This window comes from Ovis canadensis, chromosome 3 (assembly GCF_042477335.2).
Source record: "Ovis canadensis isolate MfBH-ARS-UI-01 breed Bighorn chromosome 3, ARS-UI_OviCan_v2, whole genome shotgun sequence".
Lineage (NCBI taxonomy): Eukaryota > Metazoa > Chordata > Mammalia > Artiodactyla > Bovidae > Ovis > Ovis canadensis.
Window position 1 is genome coordinate 95490518 of NC_091247.1, and position 22078 is coordinate 95512595.

General features: G+C 50.1%; 1 protein-coding gene across 1 annotated transcript; it reads right to left on the reverse strand.

The window, feature by feature from the left end:
• Window positions 1-19686: 19686 nt before the first annotated feature.
• On the reverse strand, window positions 19687-21833 carry EGR4 (early growth response 4). Its single transcript, XM_069586347.1, has 2 exons — window positions 21401-21833; window positions 19687-21002 (listed from the first exon to the last, which is right to left on the reverse strand). The coding sequence occupies exons 1-2, from the start codon at window positions 21534-21536 to the stop codon at window positions 19687-19689; spliced, it is 1452 nt and encodes a 483-aa protein (XP_069442448.1). The 5' UTR covers window positions 21537-21833.
• Between the last annotated feature and the right edge of the window lie 245 nt (window positions 21834-22078).

The following is a 22078-nucleotide window of genomic DNA, read 5'->3' on the forward strand; positions in this document are numbered from 1 at the left end:
GGGGAAGGCATTAGTTTTATTTATGATAGTAACAACCTGGACATAACCGAAGTGCCCATCACTAGTAGAATGGATAAATCGTGTTATATTCATAATGGGATGTTACCCGGGAATAAGAAGGAACGGTGGGTACATGGAACATGGATGAAGCCATTTAATATCATGCTGCATGACAGAAGCCAGACTAGAGTGCATACTGTTGGATTCCGTACACATGGAGAACAGACTAAACTGATGAGGACAGAAGTCAGAACAGAGGTTACCTCTGGGACTCATATGGACTAGAAAGGGGCAGGAGGTAACTATGTGATGCTGAAAATGTTCTTTATCTTGATATGAGTGGTGGCTATACAGGTATAAAGTTATACAGTGTATGCACACGTACATTTAAGTTTAGTGTACTGTATGTACCAGCTGTATGTATATCTCAAAAAAAAAAAAAAAAAAGCTCATTTCCATGTCTTGCAACCACACTCATCAAACCAGCGGGACTACTGGTACCATGCTGCAGTGACCGAGATGCCACCTCGCTTAATGATACCGATGTGTGCATGTCACTCTTTCTGTGCCTGCTTCTGTCCCACTGTCTCTCATCCCTGCTCTGCCCTTTGCTCCAAGGGCCATGATGTTTGTCTTCTCCAGGTCCCTTCCTGGCAGCCCACTCCTGGCCACCCTCAGCTCCTGCTGTCCGTCCTGCCTCGTCCCTCGCTTCTGGTCACCCTTCCCCTTCCTCGTGGGCTCTCTACCCTGTAACTGGCCTTCAATCTCCTCGGCTGTCACTGTGCCCTTCCAAGTCACAGGCCATCTGCTAATCAGACAATGTAGTTGTCGTCAAGCGTCTTCACCTACTTGGTTTCTTGGATGATACCACTGACTGCTCCATGTTGGCAGGCTGCCGTGCAGCTGCCCTGTTTGGGCTCTCTAACATTTTCTTCTTGCTGTGTTCCTAACCGTCCTGTCTTCTGATGGGAGGCGTGCCTTCACGCCCCTTTTGCCTCTGTCTGGTTCAGTACCACAGTCTGGCTCACTTATATCTTTAAGCCTTTACTTTCAGCTCCAACTCTCCATCCTGACCTACTCTTAAGTTCCATTTGCCTTCTGGCTTTAGACCTGGGTGTATGAATGGATGCCTGTTCTCTATGCCAGCCCAGCTCCCAGTCCTCCTGACAACAGCACCCTGCCTTGACATTGGGGAACCATCCTTTCTTCCCCACTTTCTCAGTCCATGTGGTCTGAGTGGGAGCTGATGGTTCCCCCAGGGGTCAGAATGTGATTTAGGCCTGGCCAATCAGAGTCCTGAGATGGGCACAGATCACCTAACTTGAGTCAATGAGTCATTTCTCCAGGACTTCTCTGGCATTACTGGGGAAAGCATCCTCTTTGGGCTCAGGTTTCTAAGCGCAGGGCGGGCCAGGCTGTGAGGGCCATCTTTGTCTCCTTTGGGAGGAACCACCTGGGAATTAAGCCAATACAGAGAGGTAGAACTGAGACGGAGAAAGAGCGATTCCTCACAGTTTGAGGTCCTGGTCTGTTCAGTTAGGTCAGCCAGTCAATTCCCTTTTCTGCTTTAGCCAGTCTGTACTAGGAAAAAGTCCAAACTCAGAAATTAGCTTCAGAAGTCAAATTTTTTTGAAAGAAGGAATTGGCTGAACTAAACAGGATAGTGCCACTTCCCCTGCCTGCTACACAGCAGCAAAGCAGCTGACTAAACTCTCCCACTGCCTCTAGAGGTGAGCTAGAACTTTAGGGGACCTGTAGAAAAATGTCCAACAAGAGATACTTTGGCTGAAAGGGGCTCATCTGAAAGCAGAAAGGAAGAAAATGCTGCTTTGCCCAGAGAGGCCCTTTCTGCCTGAGGCCAGTAATTCAATAGGGCTGAGAGTCAGATAATTAAGAGCCAGTTCTGTGCTGCTAGCTAAAGTCAGTTCAAGCAAAGACAGACAGGCTGGAAACACAGAGGGAGACACACCTGGAGCCTGACAGGCTCTTGACTCCTCAGGCCCTCTTGAACTCCTCCCAGCTCAACAGAGGCCACCGCGGCTTCCATTACAAGCAGCTTCCAGTGGGTTGCAGCTTGAGGGAGAAGGGGCAGAGAGCTCTGCCTCTCACCACAGACCAGGAGTTGCACTGCCCTGCGGCAGAGCCCTATGAGAGCCACAGAACCATGGGCTCCTGGGACAAGCAGAGCACCAAGATCTGTTGCTAAGAGACAACTCCTCCTCCTCCCCCAACACCATCACCAGGGACTTGATTCAAGAATTATAACTTTCAATGAGGTCTCTGGTTTGGTTAATAGCTCTGGGGATGGCTGAATGCAGACTGACTGAGAGCTTTCTAATGATTAAAGGGATTGTATTGCCAGGAAACCCCCACAAACCTGGAAAACAAAGGCCAGGGATTACTCAACCCCTGAAGTGTTCCCGCCCCCAAATTTGTACCAATGGGAGGTGACCCCTCAAAGCCCCTTGTGCACGTGGCCACAAAGCATGAAGGATAACGGAGGCTCTCAAGACAGCAGAAGCAGAGCAGCTGCTAGGTGGGCGAGGGCACCTTGTCCACACTGACTGGTCAAGCTTGTGGTCCGGGCTATGGACCTGTGATCCTGGAGTGTTCTCCCTCCCCTCCCCTCTTCAACTGGAAAGGTTTTGCTATTTCAGCTATCCGACTTTTCCTCCATTGTTGTAGTTTGGCCATAAATTGAAAGACCAGGAAGGACTAGCTCAACACCATAAGAGACAAGACTTGCGTTGGGGCTGGACGTAGTAAGTGGGGGAGAACTGGGAGCCTTTCCTTTCGGAGATGGGACAAGCGTGTTTTAAGTTTTGTGAGGGCTAACTGCATTATGATAAAACAGAAAATTTTTATATGAGAAGGGGGATCTGTTTAGATCTTGGACAGAGGTAGAAGGGAATGGACATTTGTTGGTTTTGCTGCTCAACTCCAGTCCCCCTTGGTAGGTGCACACCCCAGTTTTCCCTTGGAGAACCATTCCCTCCTCTCTGAGTCAATGTTGTTTGGCTGACCTCCATGAGCTTTGCCAGGGGAGCTCATATGACCTTGGCCTTTTCATCAGTCACAGCCGTCACTTAATCTTGGGGAAGTTTCCTAGGCCAGGCCAATACAGCCCTCCAGGATCTGTGCAAAACCGGCAGGATGTGAGGCTGGAGCTGCTGGTGGCCCTTTCTGCCCTCTCTTTGGGAAAGGTGAAGAAAAAGACTCTTTATGACTCCCCTGAGCCACAGAGCCAGATGTGCCGAAAACTTTAACCCAGGACTTGTCAATTGTGTGAGGCAGCAAATTTTTTTTTGTAGATTTAACAGTTTGAATTGGTTGCTAGGAATGAGGCTTTAGAATAACACAGTGACCCACAGTGTCAAAAGACTAACCTTGGACTTCCCCTGACACACTCCCCAGTATCCTTGTTTCCCTCAGCAGTGCCACCCACAGCCCTGGCCATCTCAATTTTGCTCCCTGCTAATCATCAAGACTGGCTGATTTTTCCTTTGAATGCTCTTAACACAACTGTTCTCTTCTGCTTCATGCTCCCCCCACCCCTCAAAGTCCCCGAGGTCCAGTCTTGGGTCTCACAGCTCTCTAGCATCCTGTATAAGGTACCACCAGATGCCTCTGATATGGGATAACTCCTGTTGACGATCCTTCAGTGGTGCCCATCATCTGTCAGCTGCAGCCAAATTCCACAGCTTCATGCATTGGCTTCGATGTAGTCTTGCCAGTTTGAAAAATGGCCTGGCTATTTCGCTTGCATTTTTTTGGATTACTAATGGCTGGACATTTTTTTCACAATTTATCAGTCATTTATATCTCTTTGGTAACTTGACTATGTACTGCTTTGCTCATTTTTGTACTGAAGGTTTATCTTTGCTTATTGATTTGCAAAGGCTTTTTATAATATTGATCTTTTGTCATTTATATACTGCAAATATTTTTCTCATGTGTTGATTGGCTTTTACTTTTGTTTATAATCTTTACTGACATGCTAAAGCTTTAAAGTTTGCATGAGTAAAATCTTTAGGATTTCTCATTTGGTTGTCATTCTTAGGAAGTCCATCCCTACCCAAGGATTATATAAACAGTTATATTATGTTTTCTTTTAGTAATTTATGGTCTCCCTTTTTTTTTCAGTTGCTCAGTCATGTCCGACTCTTTGCAACCCCATGGACTGTAGCCTGCCACGCTCCTCTGTCCATGGAATTCTCCAGGCAAGAATCTTTTGTGGATAGCCATTCCCTTCTGCAGGGGATCTTCCTGACCCAGGAATCAAAGCCTGGTCTCCTGCATTGCAGGCAGATTCTTTACCATCTGAGCCACTAGGGAAGCCCCTGGTCATTTTTTGAAGTCCAGAATGTTTTTAAAATTAAGGGCTTTAAACAACCAACCATAATACTATAAATACAATGACTGGTAGCATTCAAATACTTCAGGATCTGTGGTTTCCTTTCATACAAAGGAGTTTTCATCCATCTAGAAAATTTTGATATGCATAGTGAGACAGGGATTAAAAAACTTTTTGTTATGGACATTTTCACACATATCCCAAAATAAAGAGAATATGATGATAACTCTTATGTACTCATCATCTAGCTTCAGAAATTATCAGCTGATAGCCAGTTTTGTTCACATGTACACTGTTGTCTGACTTCACACCTCTTCCATCTCCACTGGATAATTTTGAGCAAATCCAAGTTATTGTATTATTTCATTTAAAGTACCTTAGTATGTATAAGACAACTTAAAACTTCTTTTAAAAACTAAATATTAGTCACTTATTATCACAATATTATTGTCTTTTTATGTCTATTAAAACTCAAAAAAGTAGCCTTGAGAGGTAATCCAAAAGATGGTTCTCTGAAAAGACCAACAAAGTAAATATTCCTCTGGCAAATCTATTCACAGAGAAAAGGAAGGGAAACAAGTGCTATAGCAAAAAGAAGGATATAAACACTGACACAGAGAAGATTTTTTTTAATTACTGAAGTGCTACCAGGTACAACTCCTGGCCCAAATTTATGAAAATCTGGATTAACTGAATACTTTTCTAGGAAAATATAAATGATCAAAATTGACTCAGGAAGAAATTTTAAAAACCTGACTAGACTAATGGTTATAGATAAAACTGCAGAAGTTGGCAAAGTGATCAGGGATATATTATAAGGAGAATGTGGTTCACACACACAACTGTTCAGGAACAGGGTTATTCTTCATGCCCGTTCAGTCCAGTGTCTGAGCACCTGTGTTTGCCTGTCTGTCCCAGCTAAGTGCGGGTCCTTCCTGTGGGGGAATCTGGCCTACACAGCACCTGCTAGCCAGGCTTCTTGAAGATCAGGGGTAATCCTGGGGGCACAGGCCTGAGTGTGGAGGTGCAAGCTAGAGGAAGAACGGGGTCTCTGGAATCCATGGTCTTCACCTGAGGCCCGCCCAACCCCACAGTTTCCCTCCATCTCCTGGAGCTGAGAAATGACTAAAAATCATTCTTAGGAATATTTCTGCCTAGATTTTACCTACCTCCTCTGCATAAACATGAAGCTTTGCCTGAACACAAGCAAGATGTTGGAGGGAGGAGAGGAGAGAAGAGCAAAACAGAAATGTGGTCCATTCAAATTCCATCACAGTTCTATACTGTGGTCACCTGGACAGAACTGTCAGAGATTTTCCTTTGTATTCTAGTCTCCCCAAACCAGCAACCTCTGCAGATCTAAGACCTGCCTCCTTTTTCAGCCTGGCCCCGTCTCTTCACCATCCTCAGGACCTGTTATCTCCTTCCCCCATCTCAAATGTCTATCTCAAGTCTACTTTTAAGTCCAGCCCAAGGTTCTCTTTCAGTAGAAGACTCAATCTAATCTAATCTGGTATTAGCTGTTTTTTTTTTTTTTTATGGCTTTCCAGTGTGTGCATTTCATCTCCTCAAATAAGACCAACCATCTCAAAATGTGTCTTCTTTGGCTCTTGCCCACTGTCACACTTTCACACATTGACTCTGCCAGAAACACTGATAATCTTGCCTTTCCGTGGCTTCCACTCCCGCGTGGTCACTGAGAGTTCCTGCAGTGAACACTATTATTTTTATCTGCTTAGCAAGTCTTCTTCATCTTCTATTAATAGCAACATCTCATCTTCTTTTGGGTGAGCTTCCCCTTCCTCCTCCAAGGTGGAGTTCTGACGGGGCTGCCAATCCCAGTATGCTGGTCCCAGACCTGACCAATCATAGTACCTGATCTTGGACATGGTGGTCCCTCAGGCTGAGCCAGCCGAACTCTTCTCTGGGAATTTATATGAAAGACTAAAGAGATCTCCTTTAGTCTTATATGAAAGACTAAAGTCTCTCTGGGATCACATGCTAAGGATGATGAAGCTGTCTATGGCCCTGTGCAACTTCTACCCATCACAAGGAGAAAACTCATGTATGGCGGGGAAAAGAATGTGGCAACACTCAGAGGGAAGTCGAGTCCAGAGTTAGAGTCCTCACCCATTTTTGAGAATCTGTGTACAGTTGTGCCCAAGACCCACTCATCCCTCTTTTTTCCAGTTATATGCATTAGTACATATCCTTTTTTGCTTAAAATACTTTGGGTTGGGTTAGATTTCTGTCACTTGCAATCAAAAGTCTTAACTAATACTCGTGTAAATCTTTATTTCTAACCTAGAATTCTCTCCTAAACACCATTCCAACATGAATTCATTCAACATTCATTTACTGAGTACCTACCATGAACCACACCAGGTGCTATGCTGGGGATGTTTAGGACCCACAAACCTACAAGATCCAATCCTTGCCTTCAAGCAGCCTGTAATCTGGGACAGACTAAGGCACTGGATGGTGCAGTCATGAGATAAAGGCTATGTAGGAGATGGGCACAGAAGTAGAAGTTCCTCTACACTAAGCTTGAGGAGTTTGGGGGTTGGGGAACCCCTGGGAGGAAAATGTAAGCTCCGCAAGAGTAGAGACATTATCTTTCTCAATCACTGCTATTTTCCCAGCAGTGAACAACAGTGCCCACTAAGTGCTCAGGAAATGTTCATGGAATAAAGAGAAGGCGTGCATGCATGCTCTGTAGCCTCCTGGTCTCTCTTCTGTCTGTGGGATTTTCCAGGCAAGAATACTGGAGTGGGTTGCCATTTCCTCCTCCAGGGGATCCTCCTGACCAGGGACTGAACCTGTGTCTCCAGCATCTCCTCCATTGGCAGGCAGGTTCTTTACCACTGAGCCAGCTGGGAAGCCCAAGGGGAAGGCAAAGGCTTAACTAGATGTAGTTGAGAGAATGGCCTACAGAGGGCCAGGGTCAGGAAGAAGGTTCTAGGGACACAACACAGAAACTGTTAGCCAAGGCAGGAGGAGTGTAGATTGTGAGAAGGCTGGATCTGTGAGCAATTTAGAAAGCTTGGCGACAGAGTGACTGTAGTGAGTATGAAAGGCGGGAGTCAAGGGTCAGGCTCAGGTTTGGGGTTTGAGGATCTGTGTCGATGGGGATGAGGTTCAGTAAAGAGGGCAAATGAGTGCAGGCCAGTTTGCGGGGAGAGAGTGAGTTTGGTTATAGATTCCATGCCTTTGAGGTTCCAGTGGGCCTTAGAAACATTTGATACATAGTTTTCAATATGGAGCTGAAAATATAGTTTTGGCAATTTAAGCTTAAAAACAAAAGTGGATGAACAGGACCAGGGAGAGGGTCAGAGAGAGGAGAACAAAGAGGAAAAGGTGGATCCTCAGAGAGGCAGAGGAGGCGGAAGAGCCGAGAAGTTCCTAAGAACCCACAGCAACAATGGGAATTCTGGCAGGAAACCTTAGCGGGGAGAGGATGTCATGGCTGGAAGGATTATAGAAGACTGTAAACAACAGGAGTTGACAACTCAGGTCAGAGCAGAGGTGGGAAAGGTCCACCGGTGACTTCAGAGAGGGCCACTCTGATGAGCCTGGCTGTTGTGGGTTAAGGAGGGGATGAGGTGAGGATGTGAGTAGACAGTGAGTGGATGCAGAAAGCCCAGCTGTGAAGGGGAGAAGGCTGCATGGGAAAATGACAGACTGTACTGAAGACGAAAAACACCTGAACATATTTAAATGCTTCTTAGAGATAACCTAATTTTAATCTATACCATCACTTCCGCTGGCCTGGAGTTATACATGCCTCAGACCTGTAATTTATAGCTATTCTTTTTTTTTTTTTTAACTGCTTCTAGAAGCAGCAGAAAGCAGAGAAGATGAAATGGATGATATTTTAGTGTAGGCAGCTGAGTGCTTAATATGGCTAATAGTGAACTCATATCACAGTACTCACACTGAAACCTGCGTCTTCCTCCTGCTTCCCATCTTGACCAACATGCTCACTGTCTACTCAGCACCTGTGTGCAACCCCAATGCATCCCTGAATTCTCAAGAGTCCACCTCAGATCTCGTCAGTTACTGATTTTTGTCAATACTATCTTCTAAATATTTGCCTCTATTTGTTGCTCTTCCTTTAGCCAAGGCCCCAGATCTCCTATCCCCCTCTATCTGGACGCTGATACCATTTCTAACTGGAGTCTCTAACTCCTCCAGCTTTGAATTCTCATGGTTTCTCAAGAAGAGAGGCAGTCATGTCATTCTTCTTCTAGTAAAGACATGTCTAAAGGCAGGCCATCTTCTGAGAGGTAAAGGCTACCCTGCCTTGCCTGCCCTCAAAGCTGGCTGGAATCTGACCACCACTCAGCTTGTCAGCCCCAGCTTATGCTTAGTGAGCCCTGTGGGGCTTAGCTTCACTGAGAAGTGCCATGTGATGTTATATGCTTGCGTCTTGGTTCATGCTGGTCCCTCTTTCCGGGACTCCCTCCACTAACTGGTGAATTCTGCAGGCCCAGCTCAGATGCTACTCTTTCCATGAAGCCTTCTACCCCCTCCTCCAGCTCAAGTCACATCATAACATGAATCACTCCTCACCATAGCTCTTCGCACAGGTATGAACACATGGTAACATCGCATACTGGATGGTCATGGACTTGTTCGCACAGCTGATCCTATTTTTCACATAGATTTGGAGGGCAGGGGCAATACAACTGACTCATCCTCACACCTTCCACAAACAGAACAGACATCAGTATATTCTTAGAGGAATCACAATGAATAATGGAGGATGAACAGATTGATTTACATAACCAAAGTGATTTCCACCACTCATCATCATGGAATGGGTGAATTTGGTTACAATTTAAATCAACCCAAGAATCCCCTTGAGTAACATATTCTTCCCTGGCTCTGCAAGTCACCGCTGGGAGGTCAGACCTTGATGTGTCTTCTCGACACCATTGCTCTAGCAGAGTTCCAAGGTTTAGGACTTGTCTGCTTCATTCTATTTTATCCACCCAACAAAAATATGTCAAATACAAGGCCCATGTCAGGCACTGAGGATACAAAGATGACTAAGACAGCAATGCTGTCAAAGTGCTTGCAGTCTAACAATCAAAACAGTGAACATTCACCTACTAATTATTCTGGTGAGATAACATGGTTTTCATTTAGTGCTCAAGACAGCGCTGCCAAGTACATAGTATCATCATTTTAGGATGAGGAAATTGAGGCTCAGAGCATCCAGATCATGTGTCCAAGACTAGTAAGTGACTGTTACAAACCGCTGCTTTGGTGGCACCCAGTGAGCCATGCCTCCCAGTATCCTTGCCCTTACGTGGTCCTCTCCCACACTGACTCAGAGCTTGGCTATGTGACTTTGGCTGATGGGACATTAATCAAGCCTGATGCAAGCAAGGTTTGATAAGCAGTTGCTCAGAGTTTATCCTCTTGGAATAACTTCCCCTGGGGACCCAGCTGTCATGCAGAAAACTTGGGCTTGACCTGGGTGATTAGATGCCGTGTGTAGAGAGGCACTGTAGGATGAAAGGCCACCTTTCCAGCCAGTCTCTGAACTGTATGCACCTGAGAAGAGCTAAGTGAACCCACAGTCACAGCCAGCCCACAGACCATCATAAATAATAAATCAGTATTATTTTTAAGCCGCTGTATGCTGGGGAGGTTTGTTATACACCAGAGAATAACTGAATCAGTGACAAGCTAGGATTTGAACCCTGCACTATCTGACTGACTTCAAAACCACACTCTTAAATTTCAACACTGTGTTCCTTCTGGTTGGGAGTGGCATGTCATACCAATACTATAATATTTATAGGTTGGCCCATGGTAGCACTTAATATGTTTATGTCGAATGAATGAATGAAGGGTGTGGTGGGCCAGCAGAGAGATAGGAAAGTCCACGGACTTCAAAGGCAAGATGGCAGTGACCTTTCCACAGCCATGTTCCTCTTTCCCACTACAATTATTCCAAGAACAAATATCCCCTAAATCTAGAAATAAGTATGTGGACGTCACCAAACTCCCTCTCTCTGTCTCTTTCTCTGTTAAATTCAAATCAGGTAAAATTGAGAATTTCAAAGAGTTTGGTTTTGATGGTCATTCCCTTTTGCCCCAAACTCTCCACCAAGCCCCTGGCATCTTTTCCCTCCTATGTTGCCTTCTAGGCCCAAAAGCTCTTTCTCCCACTTTCCATATAAAATCCACAGGCAGGAAAGCAGAGTGGTGGAAATGACAGAAATGAGGAAGGAAGACTTGAATATTAGTAGACGGCATTATAGGCCAAAGACATGATGCTCCAAGCTCGGTGCTTCCAGGAGCCGTCTGCCAGCAGGTGGAGGAGGGGGAGAATGGGGAGGCAACTGGAGGTGTCCTTGTGGCTGGAGAATAAAGGACTGCCCCCTGAGTCCCCCAAGAAGGCAGAGGCTCTGGCTGTCTCCACCTGGGGCTGTGGCTCAACATCTGCCCCTCCCAGAGTAGTTCCTGTCACCTGGAAAAGACCCACAGGGTCACTGCATCCAGTCCTCTGCTTCTTGGTAGCTCTGACACTGCCTTTTCCATTCTAGCTCCCCCTCACTCTCAGGCTCCTGCAAGCATGCACACACCTCCCAAGGTCACACACACATGGCTCCAGCACTGGGATCCCACACCCAGAAAACCACCTGGGCCCCTCACTGCAGACTCAACTAAGGAGAGAGCAGGCCCCACTCCTATGCACAGGCAGAGGGTGGCAAGCCCTTACAGGCACCGTGGCACACACTGACATTCAAAGCAATGCAGTGGGGCACACGTATCCAGATCACTGTGGGCACAGTCACCGGCAGAAGCACTAGGATGTGAGGAAACATGCGTGCACACGCATGCACACCTCTAAACCATCACACGTGCACACAAACCCTCCCACCCTCAGACACCCGCACAGGTGCCCAGCCAGGCCTCAACACCAAGCCCCTCCCCCACCCCTTTGCAGAAGTAGGTGGAAAGGGCTGGGGTTTGAGGGCGCTCTTTCTCCTCCCTCCCTCGGGTCCCTGCTCTCCAAGGTCCAGAGTCCCAGTGGGGTTTGAAGCCCGCCCCGCCCCCCAACCTGGCTTGAGGAACGAATGGCGAGAGGGGGGATGGGAAGCCTGGTCTCGAATCGTTCTGATTTTAAGTCCTTATATTAACCCCTTCTTTGCCTCTGGCCTGCTCCAATCCCCCGCGGTCGGGGAGCCTCCCGGGCCTCCAGAGGGCTGTGGGGGAGAAGCAAGGGGAGGAGGCAGCGGCTGGGGTCCTCCCTGCCTTCTCTCCAGGAGCGGTCCCGCAGCGCGCCCGCGACTCGCCCTTACCTCCTCCACCCCGCGACGAGGCCAGGCCCCGCGGCCCTCGGCTGGGGGTGCAGAGGCAGCCCCCGCGTGCCCGGGCCAGATGCAGGGCCGCCTCGGGGCCTCGGATCTCGCTCCCCTCCGCAGCCTCGGGTGGCCGCCGCGGCTGGCGCCCCCGCCTCCCTATCGGGGCGGGGGCGGCCAAGCCTCCCAGCCAGTCGCAGCGGGAGGGGCACACAAACAGGGTGGGGGAAGGATGGAGGAGGGAGGAGGGGGCGCGCGGCCGGAGGAAAGGAAAGGAAGGGGTAGGGAGGCGGCGAGGAGGTGGGGCAGAGCCGGCCCCTCCTCCGGGGCGGGCTCTCCTGCGAGCTGGGGAGCGGCAGATGCCGCCAGAAGCGGCTGCGCCGGGACCCCACGTTTTCCGCTGAAGGTGGCTTCGGTGGGGGCGGGGTCCGCGGCGCCGCCCTGGGGGTGCCCGGGCCTCTCCGGCCGTGCCCCCCTTGGCTCCCTGTCCTCCTCGCTCGCGGCACCGCCCAGTGCACTCCCCCTGCCCCAGGCACCTCCGGTTGTGACTTCTGCTGCCCACCTTTAATCCGAACCTCTCCGCCCTAACCCTACCAGTCCGGTTTGGGCCTGCTCCCCCCCGGGGCAAACCCTGGGGTGCGGCATTCTGTGGGTCGGGAAGAGGGCCGGCATGCTGCGCTACTGAGATCTGCGCCGCCGGCCCTACGCAGCCGCCTGGGATGCGAGCCTGGGGTGTGCACTCAGCGACCTCGGGTCACAGCCTTCGAGGAGACTGCCTGGGCCCATCCCCTCTGGGCATCCCCAGGGACCCAGAGGAACTAGGAGAGTCTTTGGCCAGACTCCACCAGTTCCCGGGATCCAATCTTGCCCTTGAGGGTGCCGTCTAGGAGCACATGTCCCCGTCACAAATCCTATTCGGGACCTGGAGGGGGAAGAAAGGGACAGGAGACCCCTGGTTCCTTCCCACCCACTCCCATCTCAAACTTGGTTAGGGGAGAAGCCTGGCTCTATGGAACTTGAGCACCTAGAGGGCCCACCCTTGACTTGAGGCCCATCCAGCTGATACAGCAGGAACAATCTGACTGTCCAAGCTTGGAGGAAGTTTATAGGACTGCAGTGGGTAAAATCAGATAGGGTGTTTGGGCTACTAATCCCAAGGATGAGATGAACTGAGCTTTGGATGGATGAGAAAAGAAGGCGGCATTTCAGACTAGGGGTAGTGCTTGCACAAAGGCAAAGAAACTGTCTTGGGCAAAGTTGAGGGCCAAGACCATGAGGGGTCTTCTCGCAGCAGCAGAACAGAAATCCAGCATAATCCCAGGATTCTCCAGTAAATGAGGCTGATGGGGACTCTCCTTGACCCCATCCTTTTCCTGCTAAGGCAGGGTCACTGGGCATTTAGTATCTGGAAGGATAGTTTGTGGGCTTCCCTGATGGCTCAGCGGCAAAGAATCTGTCGGCAATGCAGTAGATACAGGTTCAATCCCTGGGTGAGGAAGGTCCCCTAGAGAAGGAAATGACAACCCATTCCAGTATTCTTATATACCCATTCTTGCTGCTGCTGCTGCTAAGTCGCTTCAGTCGTGTCCGAATCTGTGCGATCCCATAGACGGCAGCCCACCAGGCTCCGCCGTCCCCGGGATTCTCCAGGCAAGAACACTGGAGTGGGTTGCCATTTCCTTCTCCAATGCATGAAAGTGAAAAGTGAAAGGGAGGTCGCTCAGTCGTGCCCGACTCTTAGCGACCCCATGGACTGCAGCCTACCAAGCTCCTCCATCCATGGCATTTTCCAGGCAAGAGTACTGGAGTGGGTTGCCATTGCCTTCTCCGAACCCATTCTTATATAATCTGAATACTGGAAACCCATTCAAATTTCCAATATTCTGGGAAATCCCATGGACAGAGGAGCCTGGCAGGCTATAGTCCATGGGGTCACAAAGAGTTGGACACCACTGAAGCAACTAAACAGCAACAGGATAATTTGTGGAGCTGTCAGGTAGCTTCTGAAGAAAGGCAAATTTAGTAAGGACCCAGGCCAGTCAGTTCAAACTCCCCTCCTTCCCCACATCTTCTTTTCCTTCCCCTAGCTCCTGAATTTCTTTCCTCCTTGAGAAAATCTTCTTAGATTGAGCAAATAAGAAATCGCTTAAGACTTGTTATAACAGCTATTAACCAAATGCTGCATACTCAGTCACTTGTCGTGTCTGACTCTTTGTGACCCTAAGGACTGTGGCCTGCCAGGCACCTATGTCCATGGGATTCTGCAAGCAAGAATACTGGAGTGGGTTGCCATGTCCTCCTCCAGGGGATCTTCCCAACCCAAGGACTGAATGTGAGTCTCCTGCATTTCCTGCTTTGCAGGTGGGTTCCTTACCACTGAGCTACCAGGGAAGCCCACCCAAATGCTGGGCATTTCACATCATTTTTGTATATATTACTCAAATGTCAGGCCTACTGAGTAGGCATTATTATACCCACTTTACAGATTGGGAAGCTAGAGTTCAGAGCTCAAAAAAGGGAACAGTCAGGATCTGGACTCAAGTCATTAAATTCTAAGGTCTGTGCTTGAATATAGTGCCCCCCTGACACCCCTTGGCTGTATTAAGCCCATTGAACCTTCTGCTGCCAAAATGAAGATTCTCTAAATTCACCTGCTTTTGTAGACTGCCAAAAATATTCATATGTTTTTTGTTCTAGTGATGTTTGTTCTCACTCTGTGCTTCCTCTGAATCTGTAAAACCAATTTAGGGCATGCCTGTGTACATACATGTGTTTTTGTGAATGCATGTATATATGCATATGCACACGGGTGTATATCTGTGCAGATGCACACGTATGCATGTGTGAGAGGGAGCGCACGAATGTGAGAATGTATGCATGTGTACATGGGGGGTGTTTGTACATATGAATGTGTATGTGAGTAAATGCACATGTGTATGTAAGCAGGCATACATGTACTAAGTGTGTATTCAGGTGTGCATGTACACACACGTGCATGAGTATATGTGCATGTGTGCCCAGGCTACATTTTATGGACAACAGTTCCTGCTTGGTTGTTATGGGAACCACAGTGCTAAAAATGTTAAACTGAATCCCACTCCATGTGGGCCAGAAAAACCAAAAGGGAGAGAGCGAGCTGAATAACAGACACACCTGGGGACCCAAAGCTGAGGCAGAGCATCATGGGCTCGGGAAGAACTGGACGGGCACAAACCAGCCAGAAGTATGCCCTACTTATGGAGCCCCTGGGCTTGGCTCAGGGCCTCAGTCTCGCTTCTTCCCATCTCCCTCCTGACCCTTTCCCAGTTTCATGCTCTCCAACCACCTTCCTTCCTTCCTCGGCCCCTTCTCTTTTCCTCTTCTCCTTTTAGGCCTTTAGGCCTTTTTGTTTTGGGCCAATCAATCAGCACAATAATTAGGCACTTAAGGTGTACCAGGCAGAAGGCCTAGTGATACAGTAGCCGCACATGTGGATCAGACAAGGTCTCTGGCCTTGAAGAAGCTTAGTGGTTGGAGGATTTGGTGGGAGGATTCATGTGGGTGGAGGAGAGAGGACAGAGCGAAGGGAGAGATGACAGAAGAGGATGGACAATAAGTTTGGATCAGATACGGAGGGCTTTAACTGCAGTGTATTTTTTGTAGGAAGCTGGAAGCTGTGGTCAGTTTGGAATAAAACACTATTACATCAGTAGTGGTGTGCAGTGTGAAATGGAAGGAGAGAGAATGGAGGCAGAGGGACCACAGGAAGCGGTCTGGTCTAGTACAAGCTTGTTTCAAACAAGGCCAGAGGTCGGGGTGAAGAGGGAGGAAGTAGCACTCTCAGTTGCTTTGTCAGACTCTCCCCCATGTCCCATGAATAAGAATCATCAAGATTCTTATTACTCTTCCCTGTCTTTCCAAGATGAGAGCCAGGATTTAAGTGAGGCTTTGTTACTGATGTGTACATGTGTCAAATTCTTCAGGTGCACTGGAAAGGAAAAAAATTGGTAACCACAGGCCCAACATATGGTAGGCACTCAGTGATATTTGTGAAACAAATGGATATATGGAAATGGGCTGGTCTTGGCCCTGGAAAGCCCAGATTCAAGGTCCACTTCAGTCTCTCATCATCTGTGTGCTCTTAAGAAAATCCCCAAACTTCTGGGACCTCAATTTCCTACTCTGTACAATGAGGGGTCAGTCAGGATGTTCTTGTAAGATCCTTCCAATTATTATGTGATTGTCATAGCCAAGGTGTCTGTATATGTGGAGGGGGTGGCATGGACTCAGGTGTTGGCAATAGGCACGGAGAGGATAAATGGGGAGAGGATATTTTAATAGAGGAATCTGTATTTTCTGGCTTCAGTTTTCAGCAATATTGTGGAATAAACCCAAGTCCCTCCTGCTAAAGAATGCAGGGACTGATTCACAAGACATAACAGACATCTGAAATGCTCAACTGACCTTGCAAGAAAGGGAAGAAAATCTACTTGGACCAGAACAAGGGAGCTGAGACCAACAGATGAGAGAACAAAATGTGCTGTGGAGGTATGGAGAAGGAAGACCTTCCCATATTGCTTGTCTGTCCTGACCTGGGCCCTGGGTGGAGAAGGGGAGTTGCCTCTGAGAAGCTGTAACTACCTGAGTTAGAGTTTGAACTCACAACACCTGCATAATATAAGAACCCCAAGCCAAGAAATTAACATAAAGATTGGCCTTCATCAGTTGATATTCCTGGAATGCCCGGCAGAAGCAAGCACAAAACTGCTCAGGAGAAACATACCCTCAACCCAAGCTACAGAATATTACTGACCAGGTAAATCCCCACTTAAGATGATCTCACAAGCTAAAAATGACAGTACATAAAAGGAAGCAATGTACCATGAATTAGTGTGTGTAAGACCCTTTTGAACTTCAGTAAGATCCAGGAAGTCTGAGTTGACAGCCTGGATGTGGGGGGGAGAGGGGTAAAAAATGAATCCCACAGAATTGTAGTTATTTAGGTGATTTTGAGAACCAAACAAATGGTGGTCTCTATTAGCATACACTGGGTATACAAAAGGATGATTTGGTTTTAGACAGATTGTATTTGAAATGGTGGTAAGCATCCCCATATAACATCCCCATATGGAGATGTTCATTATTCAGAGTCATGGGCTTCAGCTGGAGTAGAGATGAGGGCTGGCTGGCTTAGATGTCATCTGTGTAGCAGATAGCTGAAAGCCTAGGAATTAACATGCTCTCCAAGGAGAGTGTTGAAATGGGGAATGAGGGTCTCAGAACTAAGTCTGGGAAAACACCCACATTTTTGAGGACTAAATTAAAAATAGGAGCAAGTAAGGAAAATGAGTTATTTGTCCCTGATTGTGTTTGGGTCCTGGTTTGGGACAATTTTCTGAGTGTTTCACTTAATTCTTTCCATCTCTGGCCTATTATTCTTTTCCCTCAAAATCCCTAGGGGAAATTCCAGTAAATGGAGCAGCTTCTCTTGGGAATAAATAGGAGGGCCTTCTTAGCTGGGAGTTCTAGAACCCAGGCTGGGCCCTGGTACGAGCACCACTATTAAGTCACTTCTTTGGGGTGCAATTTCCTTATCAGTGACTTTGAGCCTAGGTGGGTGTGAGGACAAGGAGGGACACAATGGAGCTGACAGTACGTGATGGAGTGCTGCTGAAGGGGACAGGGGAGGGGTGGTCAGATACCACTCGCCTTCTGCCCTTCTTACTTGTTCAGGTTGTGTAGTTTGAAACCAGTTGCTTGAAATCGGGGTCTTTATGCTCTTTCTTACCCTACTCTGCATGGGAAGTATAGTCAGGTGGTCTATGCCTATAAAGTGAAAGGTGTGGTCCCTTAAATAGTAAGATAATGAGAGTCATCATCATCTTATGTCTCCAGGGATCTACCACTTCCCTGTTACAGTGCCTGATGCTCCACCATTTGAGACTCACTACAGGGCTAAACATTGCTCTCTATAGGCTACTCTATTAAAGTGCTGACTCTCCTAGAACTGTTAGTGGCTCAGTTATGTCCAACTCTGTCGAACCCGCCAGGCTCCCCTGTCCATGGGATTCTCCAGGCAAGAATACTGGAGTGGGTAGCCATTTCCTCCTCCAGGGGATCTTCCTAACCCAGGGTTTGAACCTGGGTCTCCTGTATTGCAGGCAGATTCTTGACTGTCTAAGCCAGGGAAACCCCTCCTAGAGGAGGGAGCAGTGAATCCTTTACCACAGACTGGTTTATTCGATACAAGGTACCCAACCACATGAAAGCACTTAGCACTTTGGGAGAAAAATGGGTAGAATTCAGTGACTTGATAATTTTGTCTCTTGTCAGCCAGAGTGTGGGGGTGGAGGGTGAGCACATCTGAGTTAGTGAAGGAATGAAGTGGCCAAAGGATCAAAAGCTGGGTTGATCTGGCATCTTAGGGCTGTAGGACTCTCTTAATTCAGGAATAGCTCAGCTCAGAAAAGAATGAAGTCCTCAGACAGGCTCTATCCTTTCCGTAGCAGAGAGGAGCTATCAGGGAGGAGAGATGGGGTGCACAGCAGGCTTTTAATACTCCAGCAGCTACCCAAGATGGCCAGGAAAAGTAAAAGCTTTTGGGTTGGGAATTTAGGGAGAAAGGGAGGGCCAAGATTCACCCACTACCCACCTTCCCCATCACAGGATCATACTTTCCTCACCCTCCTCCTAGCTCCACTCCCTGCTTCTGCCCTCCCCTCTCCCCCACCAAAGCCACAGATGTTCACCTGGAAGGAGAGTTAGGGAAAAGGAGCTGTGGTCATTGCATGAGTAGGTGGTAAATGGACTGCTATGGGAAAAGCAACCAATGTGACTGTGAGCCTCTGACAAACATCCTCTCCTTACTGGGCTTGGCTCTTCTCATCAGTGGTCTAGCTGAATGCTGAGTCCCTTCTGGCCCTGACAGCATGTCATTCTTATACAGATGCAAACGCACTGGCTGTTATAACCAACACTCTGGGCGTTCACAAGCAGCACTGAAATACTGCAGTCTTTTGCTGCTGTTGCTACTGCCTGGAGCTCCCTCTAGCTGCCAAATCTATTTCACCTCTTGCTAAGATGCCTTTCCAAACAGTGATTTTAAGCTGAGGTGCCGCCATACTGGAGCTGGGAAAAAAGCATTGGCTTTGGAACCAGACAGATCTGAGTTTGACCCTCTCTGAGTTACCCAGAAAGTTACATACTTTGCTTCCTTATGCTGCACTCAAGATTGCAAAGATTAAGGAGGATAATATACGCACAATGTTTAATGCCTAAGCCTCTCAACGACTCTCAAGTTCCAGAAACACCTTGAACCCTTAGGTCAGCTGTGATTAAATCCATTCGTTAATGCAGTACACATTTATTGAATGCCTATCACATGCCATTGTGCCTGATCGTAGGTGTGTAATGACTCCATGAGCATGACATCTCCTTTCTTTCCTGGCACACATCTTCATGGGGTGGGGGATGGTCAGGAGCTTGGATGGCAGATTCAGTAAGCTTTTAGCACAATAATTTTAATTGCAAAAATAAACAGTTCTGTCAACTGCTTGAGAGTAGCGTCTGCTTTACAAAAATTAACAACAAAAAGGAAATAACCCCAAAGCAAAACGTTACAACCAATGGCCGCTGAAAACGACATTGCTGTACAAAATCCCGCACGAGACCAGCTCGGCGCTACCCCAGCCTGGCTCTGGGGGTCTTCGAGGGGGCGTGGGGCGTGCGCCAGTTATAAAGAGTGTTTTAAGTTCCAAGTAAGTGCCTACTCAGTGGGGTGGCCCAAGAGAACTTCCCGCCAAAGCGCAGCTGACTCAAAAACAGCGCCTAGACCACGGGAGCTGTCCGTGGAGCTGGTGCTGAACAGGGTGTGTGCGGCGGGCGCTTCAAGGGAACTAGAAGCCGGACCAGAGTCCCGCCCTAGGGCGTGCCGGAAAAAGTGGGCAGAGGAGTGGGCAAGAGGGCGGAGGGTGGGGGCAGGTTTTCTCTTGCTCGCCAGATTGCGGCGCCCCAATCTACAAACCCATTTCACCCTCACAGGGCTGCGAAGGAGAGGCCCAACGAATAAAAGCCAAGGCCCTTGAGCCGCTCCTCAGCGCGCGCCTTCTGCTTGAGGTGCACCTTGCTGTGCCGTTTCTTCTCATCGCTGCGCGCGAAGCGGCGGCCGCACACGTCGCAGGCAAAGGGCTTCTCGCCTGTGTGCGTGCGCACGTGTGTAGTAAGGTGGTCGCTGCGGCTGAAGTTGCGAAGGCAGATGCGGCACTGGAAGGGCTTGTGGCCCGTGTGGATGCGCAGGTGGCGGTTGAGCTCGTCGGAGCGCGCGAAACTGCGCACACAGCTCTCCACCGGGCAAGCAAACGCTTTTGCATGCGGCCGAGGGCAGAAGCAGCGCGCGCTGCACTTGCCGCCCCGGCGCCCCTTGCGCCGCGCCTTGGCTGGGGGGAATGGGGCCGGCGGCGGTACAGGAGGTTCGGGCACGGCGCTGCTCCCGGCGATGTCAGCCACTAGAGGTTTCGGGAAGTCCGCTGCGGCGCTGCGAAGGCCCAGCGGGGAAAGCTCAGGCTGCGTACCATCTAGAAACTCTCCGCCTTCGCCGCTACTCCCTCCCTCCCCGCTAGGAGGGGTCAGGAGCCCCGGGAGGCTCTCGGCTCCTTCTCCTAAGTCACCCGGGGTCAGCGGGAAAGCATCGTAGGTCCCCATGGTGTAAAGTCTGCTGGCAGGGCCACCCGGCAGCTCGGCGGGGCAGCTGATGGACAGCAGGTCTTCAATCTTGGCCCCCATCGGGGGGAAACGGGCCTCCGGGGCGGCCTGGTAGCCTCCTTGTGACCCACAGCTCCCTGGAGCCCCGGCTGAGAGCAGCTCCCATGGAGAGTACGGACCTTTGAAGGCCGAGGCAGTGTCCAGCGCAGGGGACGCCGGAGGAGCCCGGAGACCTGGCTTGACGTCGGGTGGGGAGAGATGAGGCTCATACAGACACTGTGAGGGGGCGCCTGCCGAGGGCGAGGCCTCCCAGAACGCCTCTGGGAAAGCAGCAGCGCCCGGATCCGGGGAGAAAAGGTCTGGCGGACCTGGCAGCAAGGCGTCGGAGCCTGCGGGAAAAGAGGCGTCCAGAGGAGACCGGGATGCTGCCGCCTCAGCGCCGGGGAAAGGTGTCAGGCCTAGGATGCCCGACATGAGGTTGAAGAGTGCTTCTGGATCGTGCGGGTGTTCGGGTACTGCCTGGATGAAGAAGCTACCACTGTAGCCGAGGCCAGGGGGAGACGTGGGCGCAGGCCCCTCCAGGAGGCAGGAGTCGGTTAAGTACTCCCCGGCGCCACAGCTGCTCAAGGCCCAGCTCAAGAAATCACCTGCTGAGGAGGGAGCAGGAATCAGCTCCGCGCACATCAAAGCGGGAGCCTCGGAGCCCGCAGCCCCTACCCAAGAAGCCCTCGGTGCTCGCTGACACACGCAAAGTGCCTTTAGCACATTCCGATCCAGCCGGAGCCGGCATACGCCCCAAGACATACATACAAACATGCACACACAAAACACACGTGCAAAAGCAAAAGGACGCCTCCATACACGCACAGGTTCCTGCGGAGGCGCTGGAGGCCTGGTGTGGGTGGGACTGGGGGTGCGCACCACAAGACCCCGAATCTCCTTCCGCCCCTATCCCTACCGCTCGAGCGTCCCCATCCCTGCCTGTTCTCAGGCACCTTGCGTCCCCGCGGTGCGCCGCCGTCTGAGCACCCCTGGCCTCGCTCCTTACCTGCCGGATAGCCGGTGGCTGCGGGTGGGTCCCTGGAGGGCAGCCGGGTCAGGTCGGTACTGGGTTCAGAGCAACAGCCCTCGGTAGACTTTACTAGGAGCGCGTCGGGGCCGGAAAACTCGCTAAGGTGGAGCATGGCTCGGCGGCGGCGGCGGCGGGGCTCCCGTGGCCTCGCCCGCTGGGCTTGGGGGCGCGCGAATGGCGAGGAGCCGACAGTCGGGGCGCCCGCACCTCACAGACCTAGATGCTCGGACTCCTGGCTCTCACCTCTGGGAAGGGGTTGGGAAGGGGTGGCTGAAGCGCCCTAGCGCTGGGAGGTGGCAGTTCCTCGTCTCTCCAAAGCGCAACCGGGCTCCCCCAACCCGCGGCCCCCCCACTTATATAGCAGGGGCGGCGCTGGCTCAGGGCTTCCGACTCCCCGGGCCACTGCCATTTCGGGAGGCCCCGGCCCTGCCGCCGTGACGTAAATGCCCAAACATGGACACAGGATGTGTGCCGGGGACTCCCGAAAAGGAAAACTCGGGCTGTGACGTCGCTGCCTCAGCCGTCGCCGGGCCCGCGCCGCTGCGTGCGCGCGCACTCCCCGAGCGTGGAGCCCCGTGCGCGCCGGGACCGCGGGCGCGTCGGGCTGGGGCGCCGCGCCGCGTGGGTCTGGACGTCTAGAAAGTGCTCTTCTCT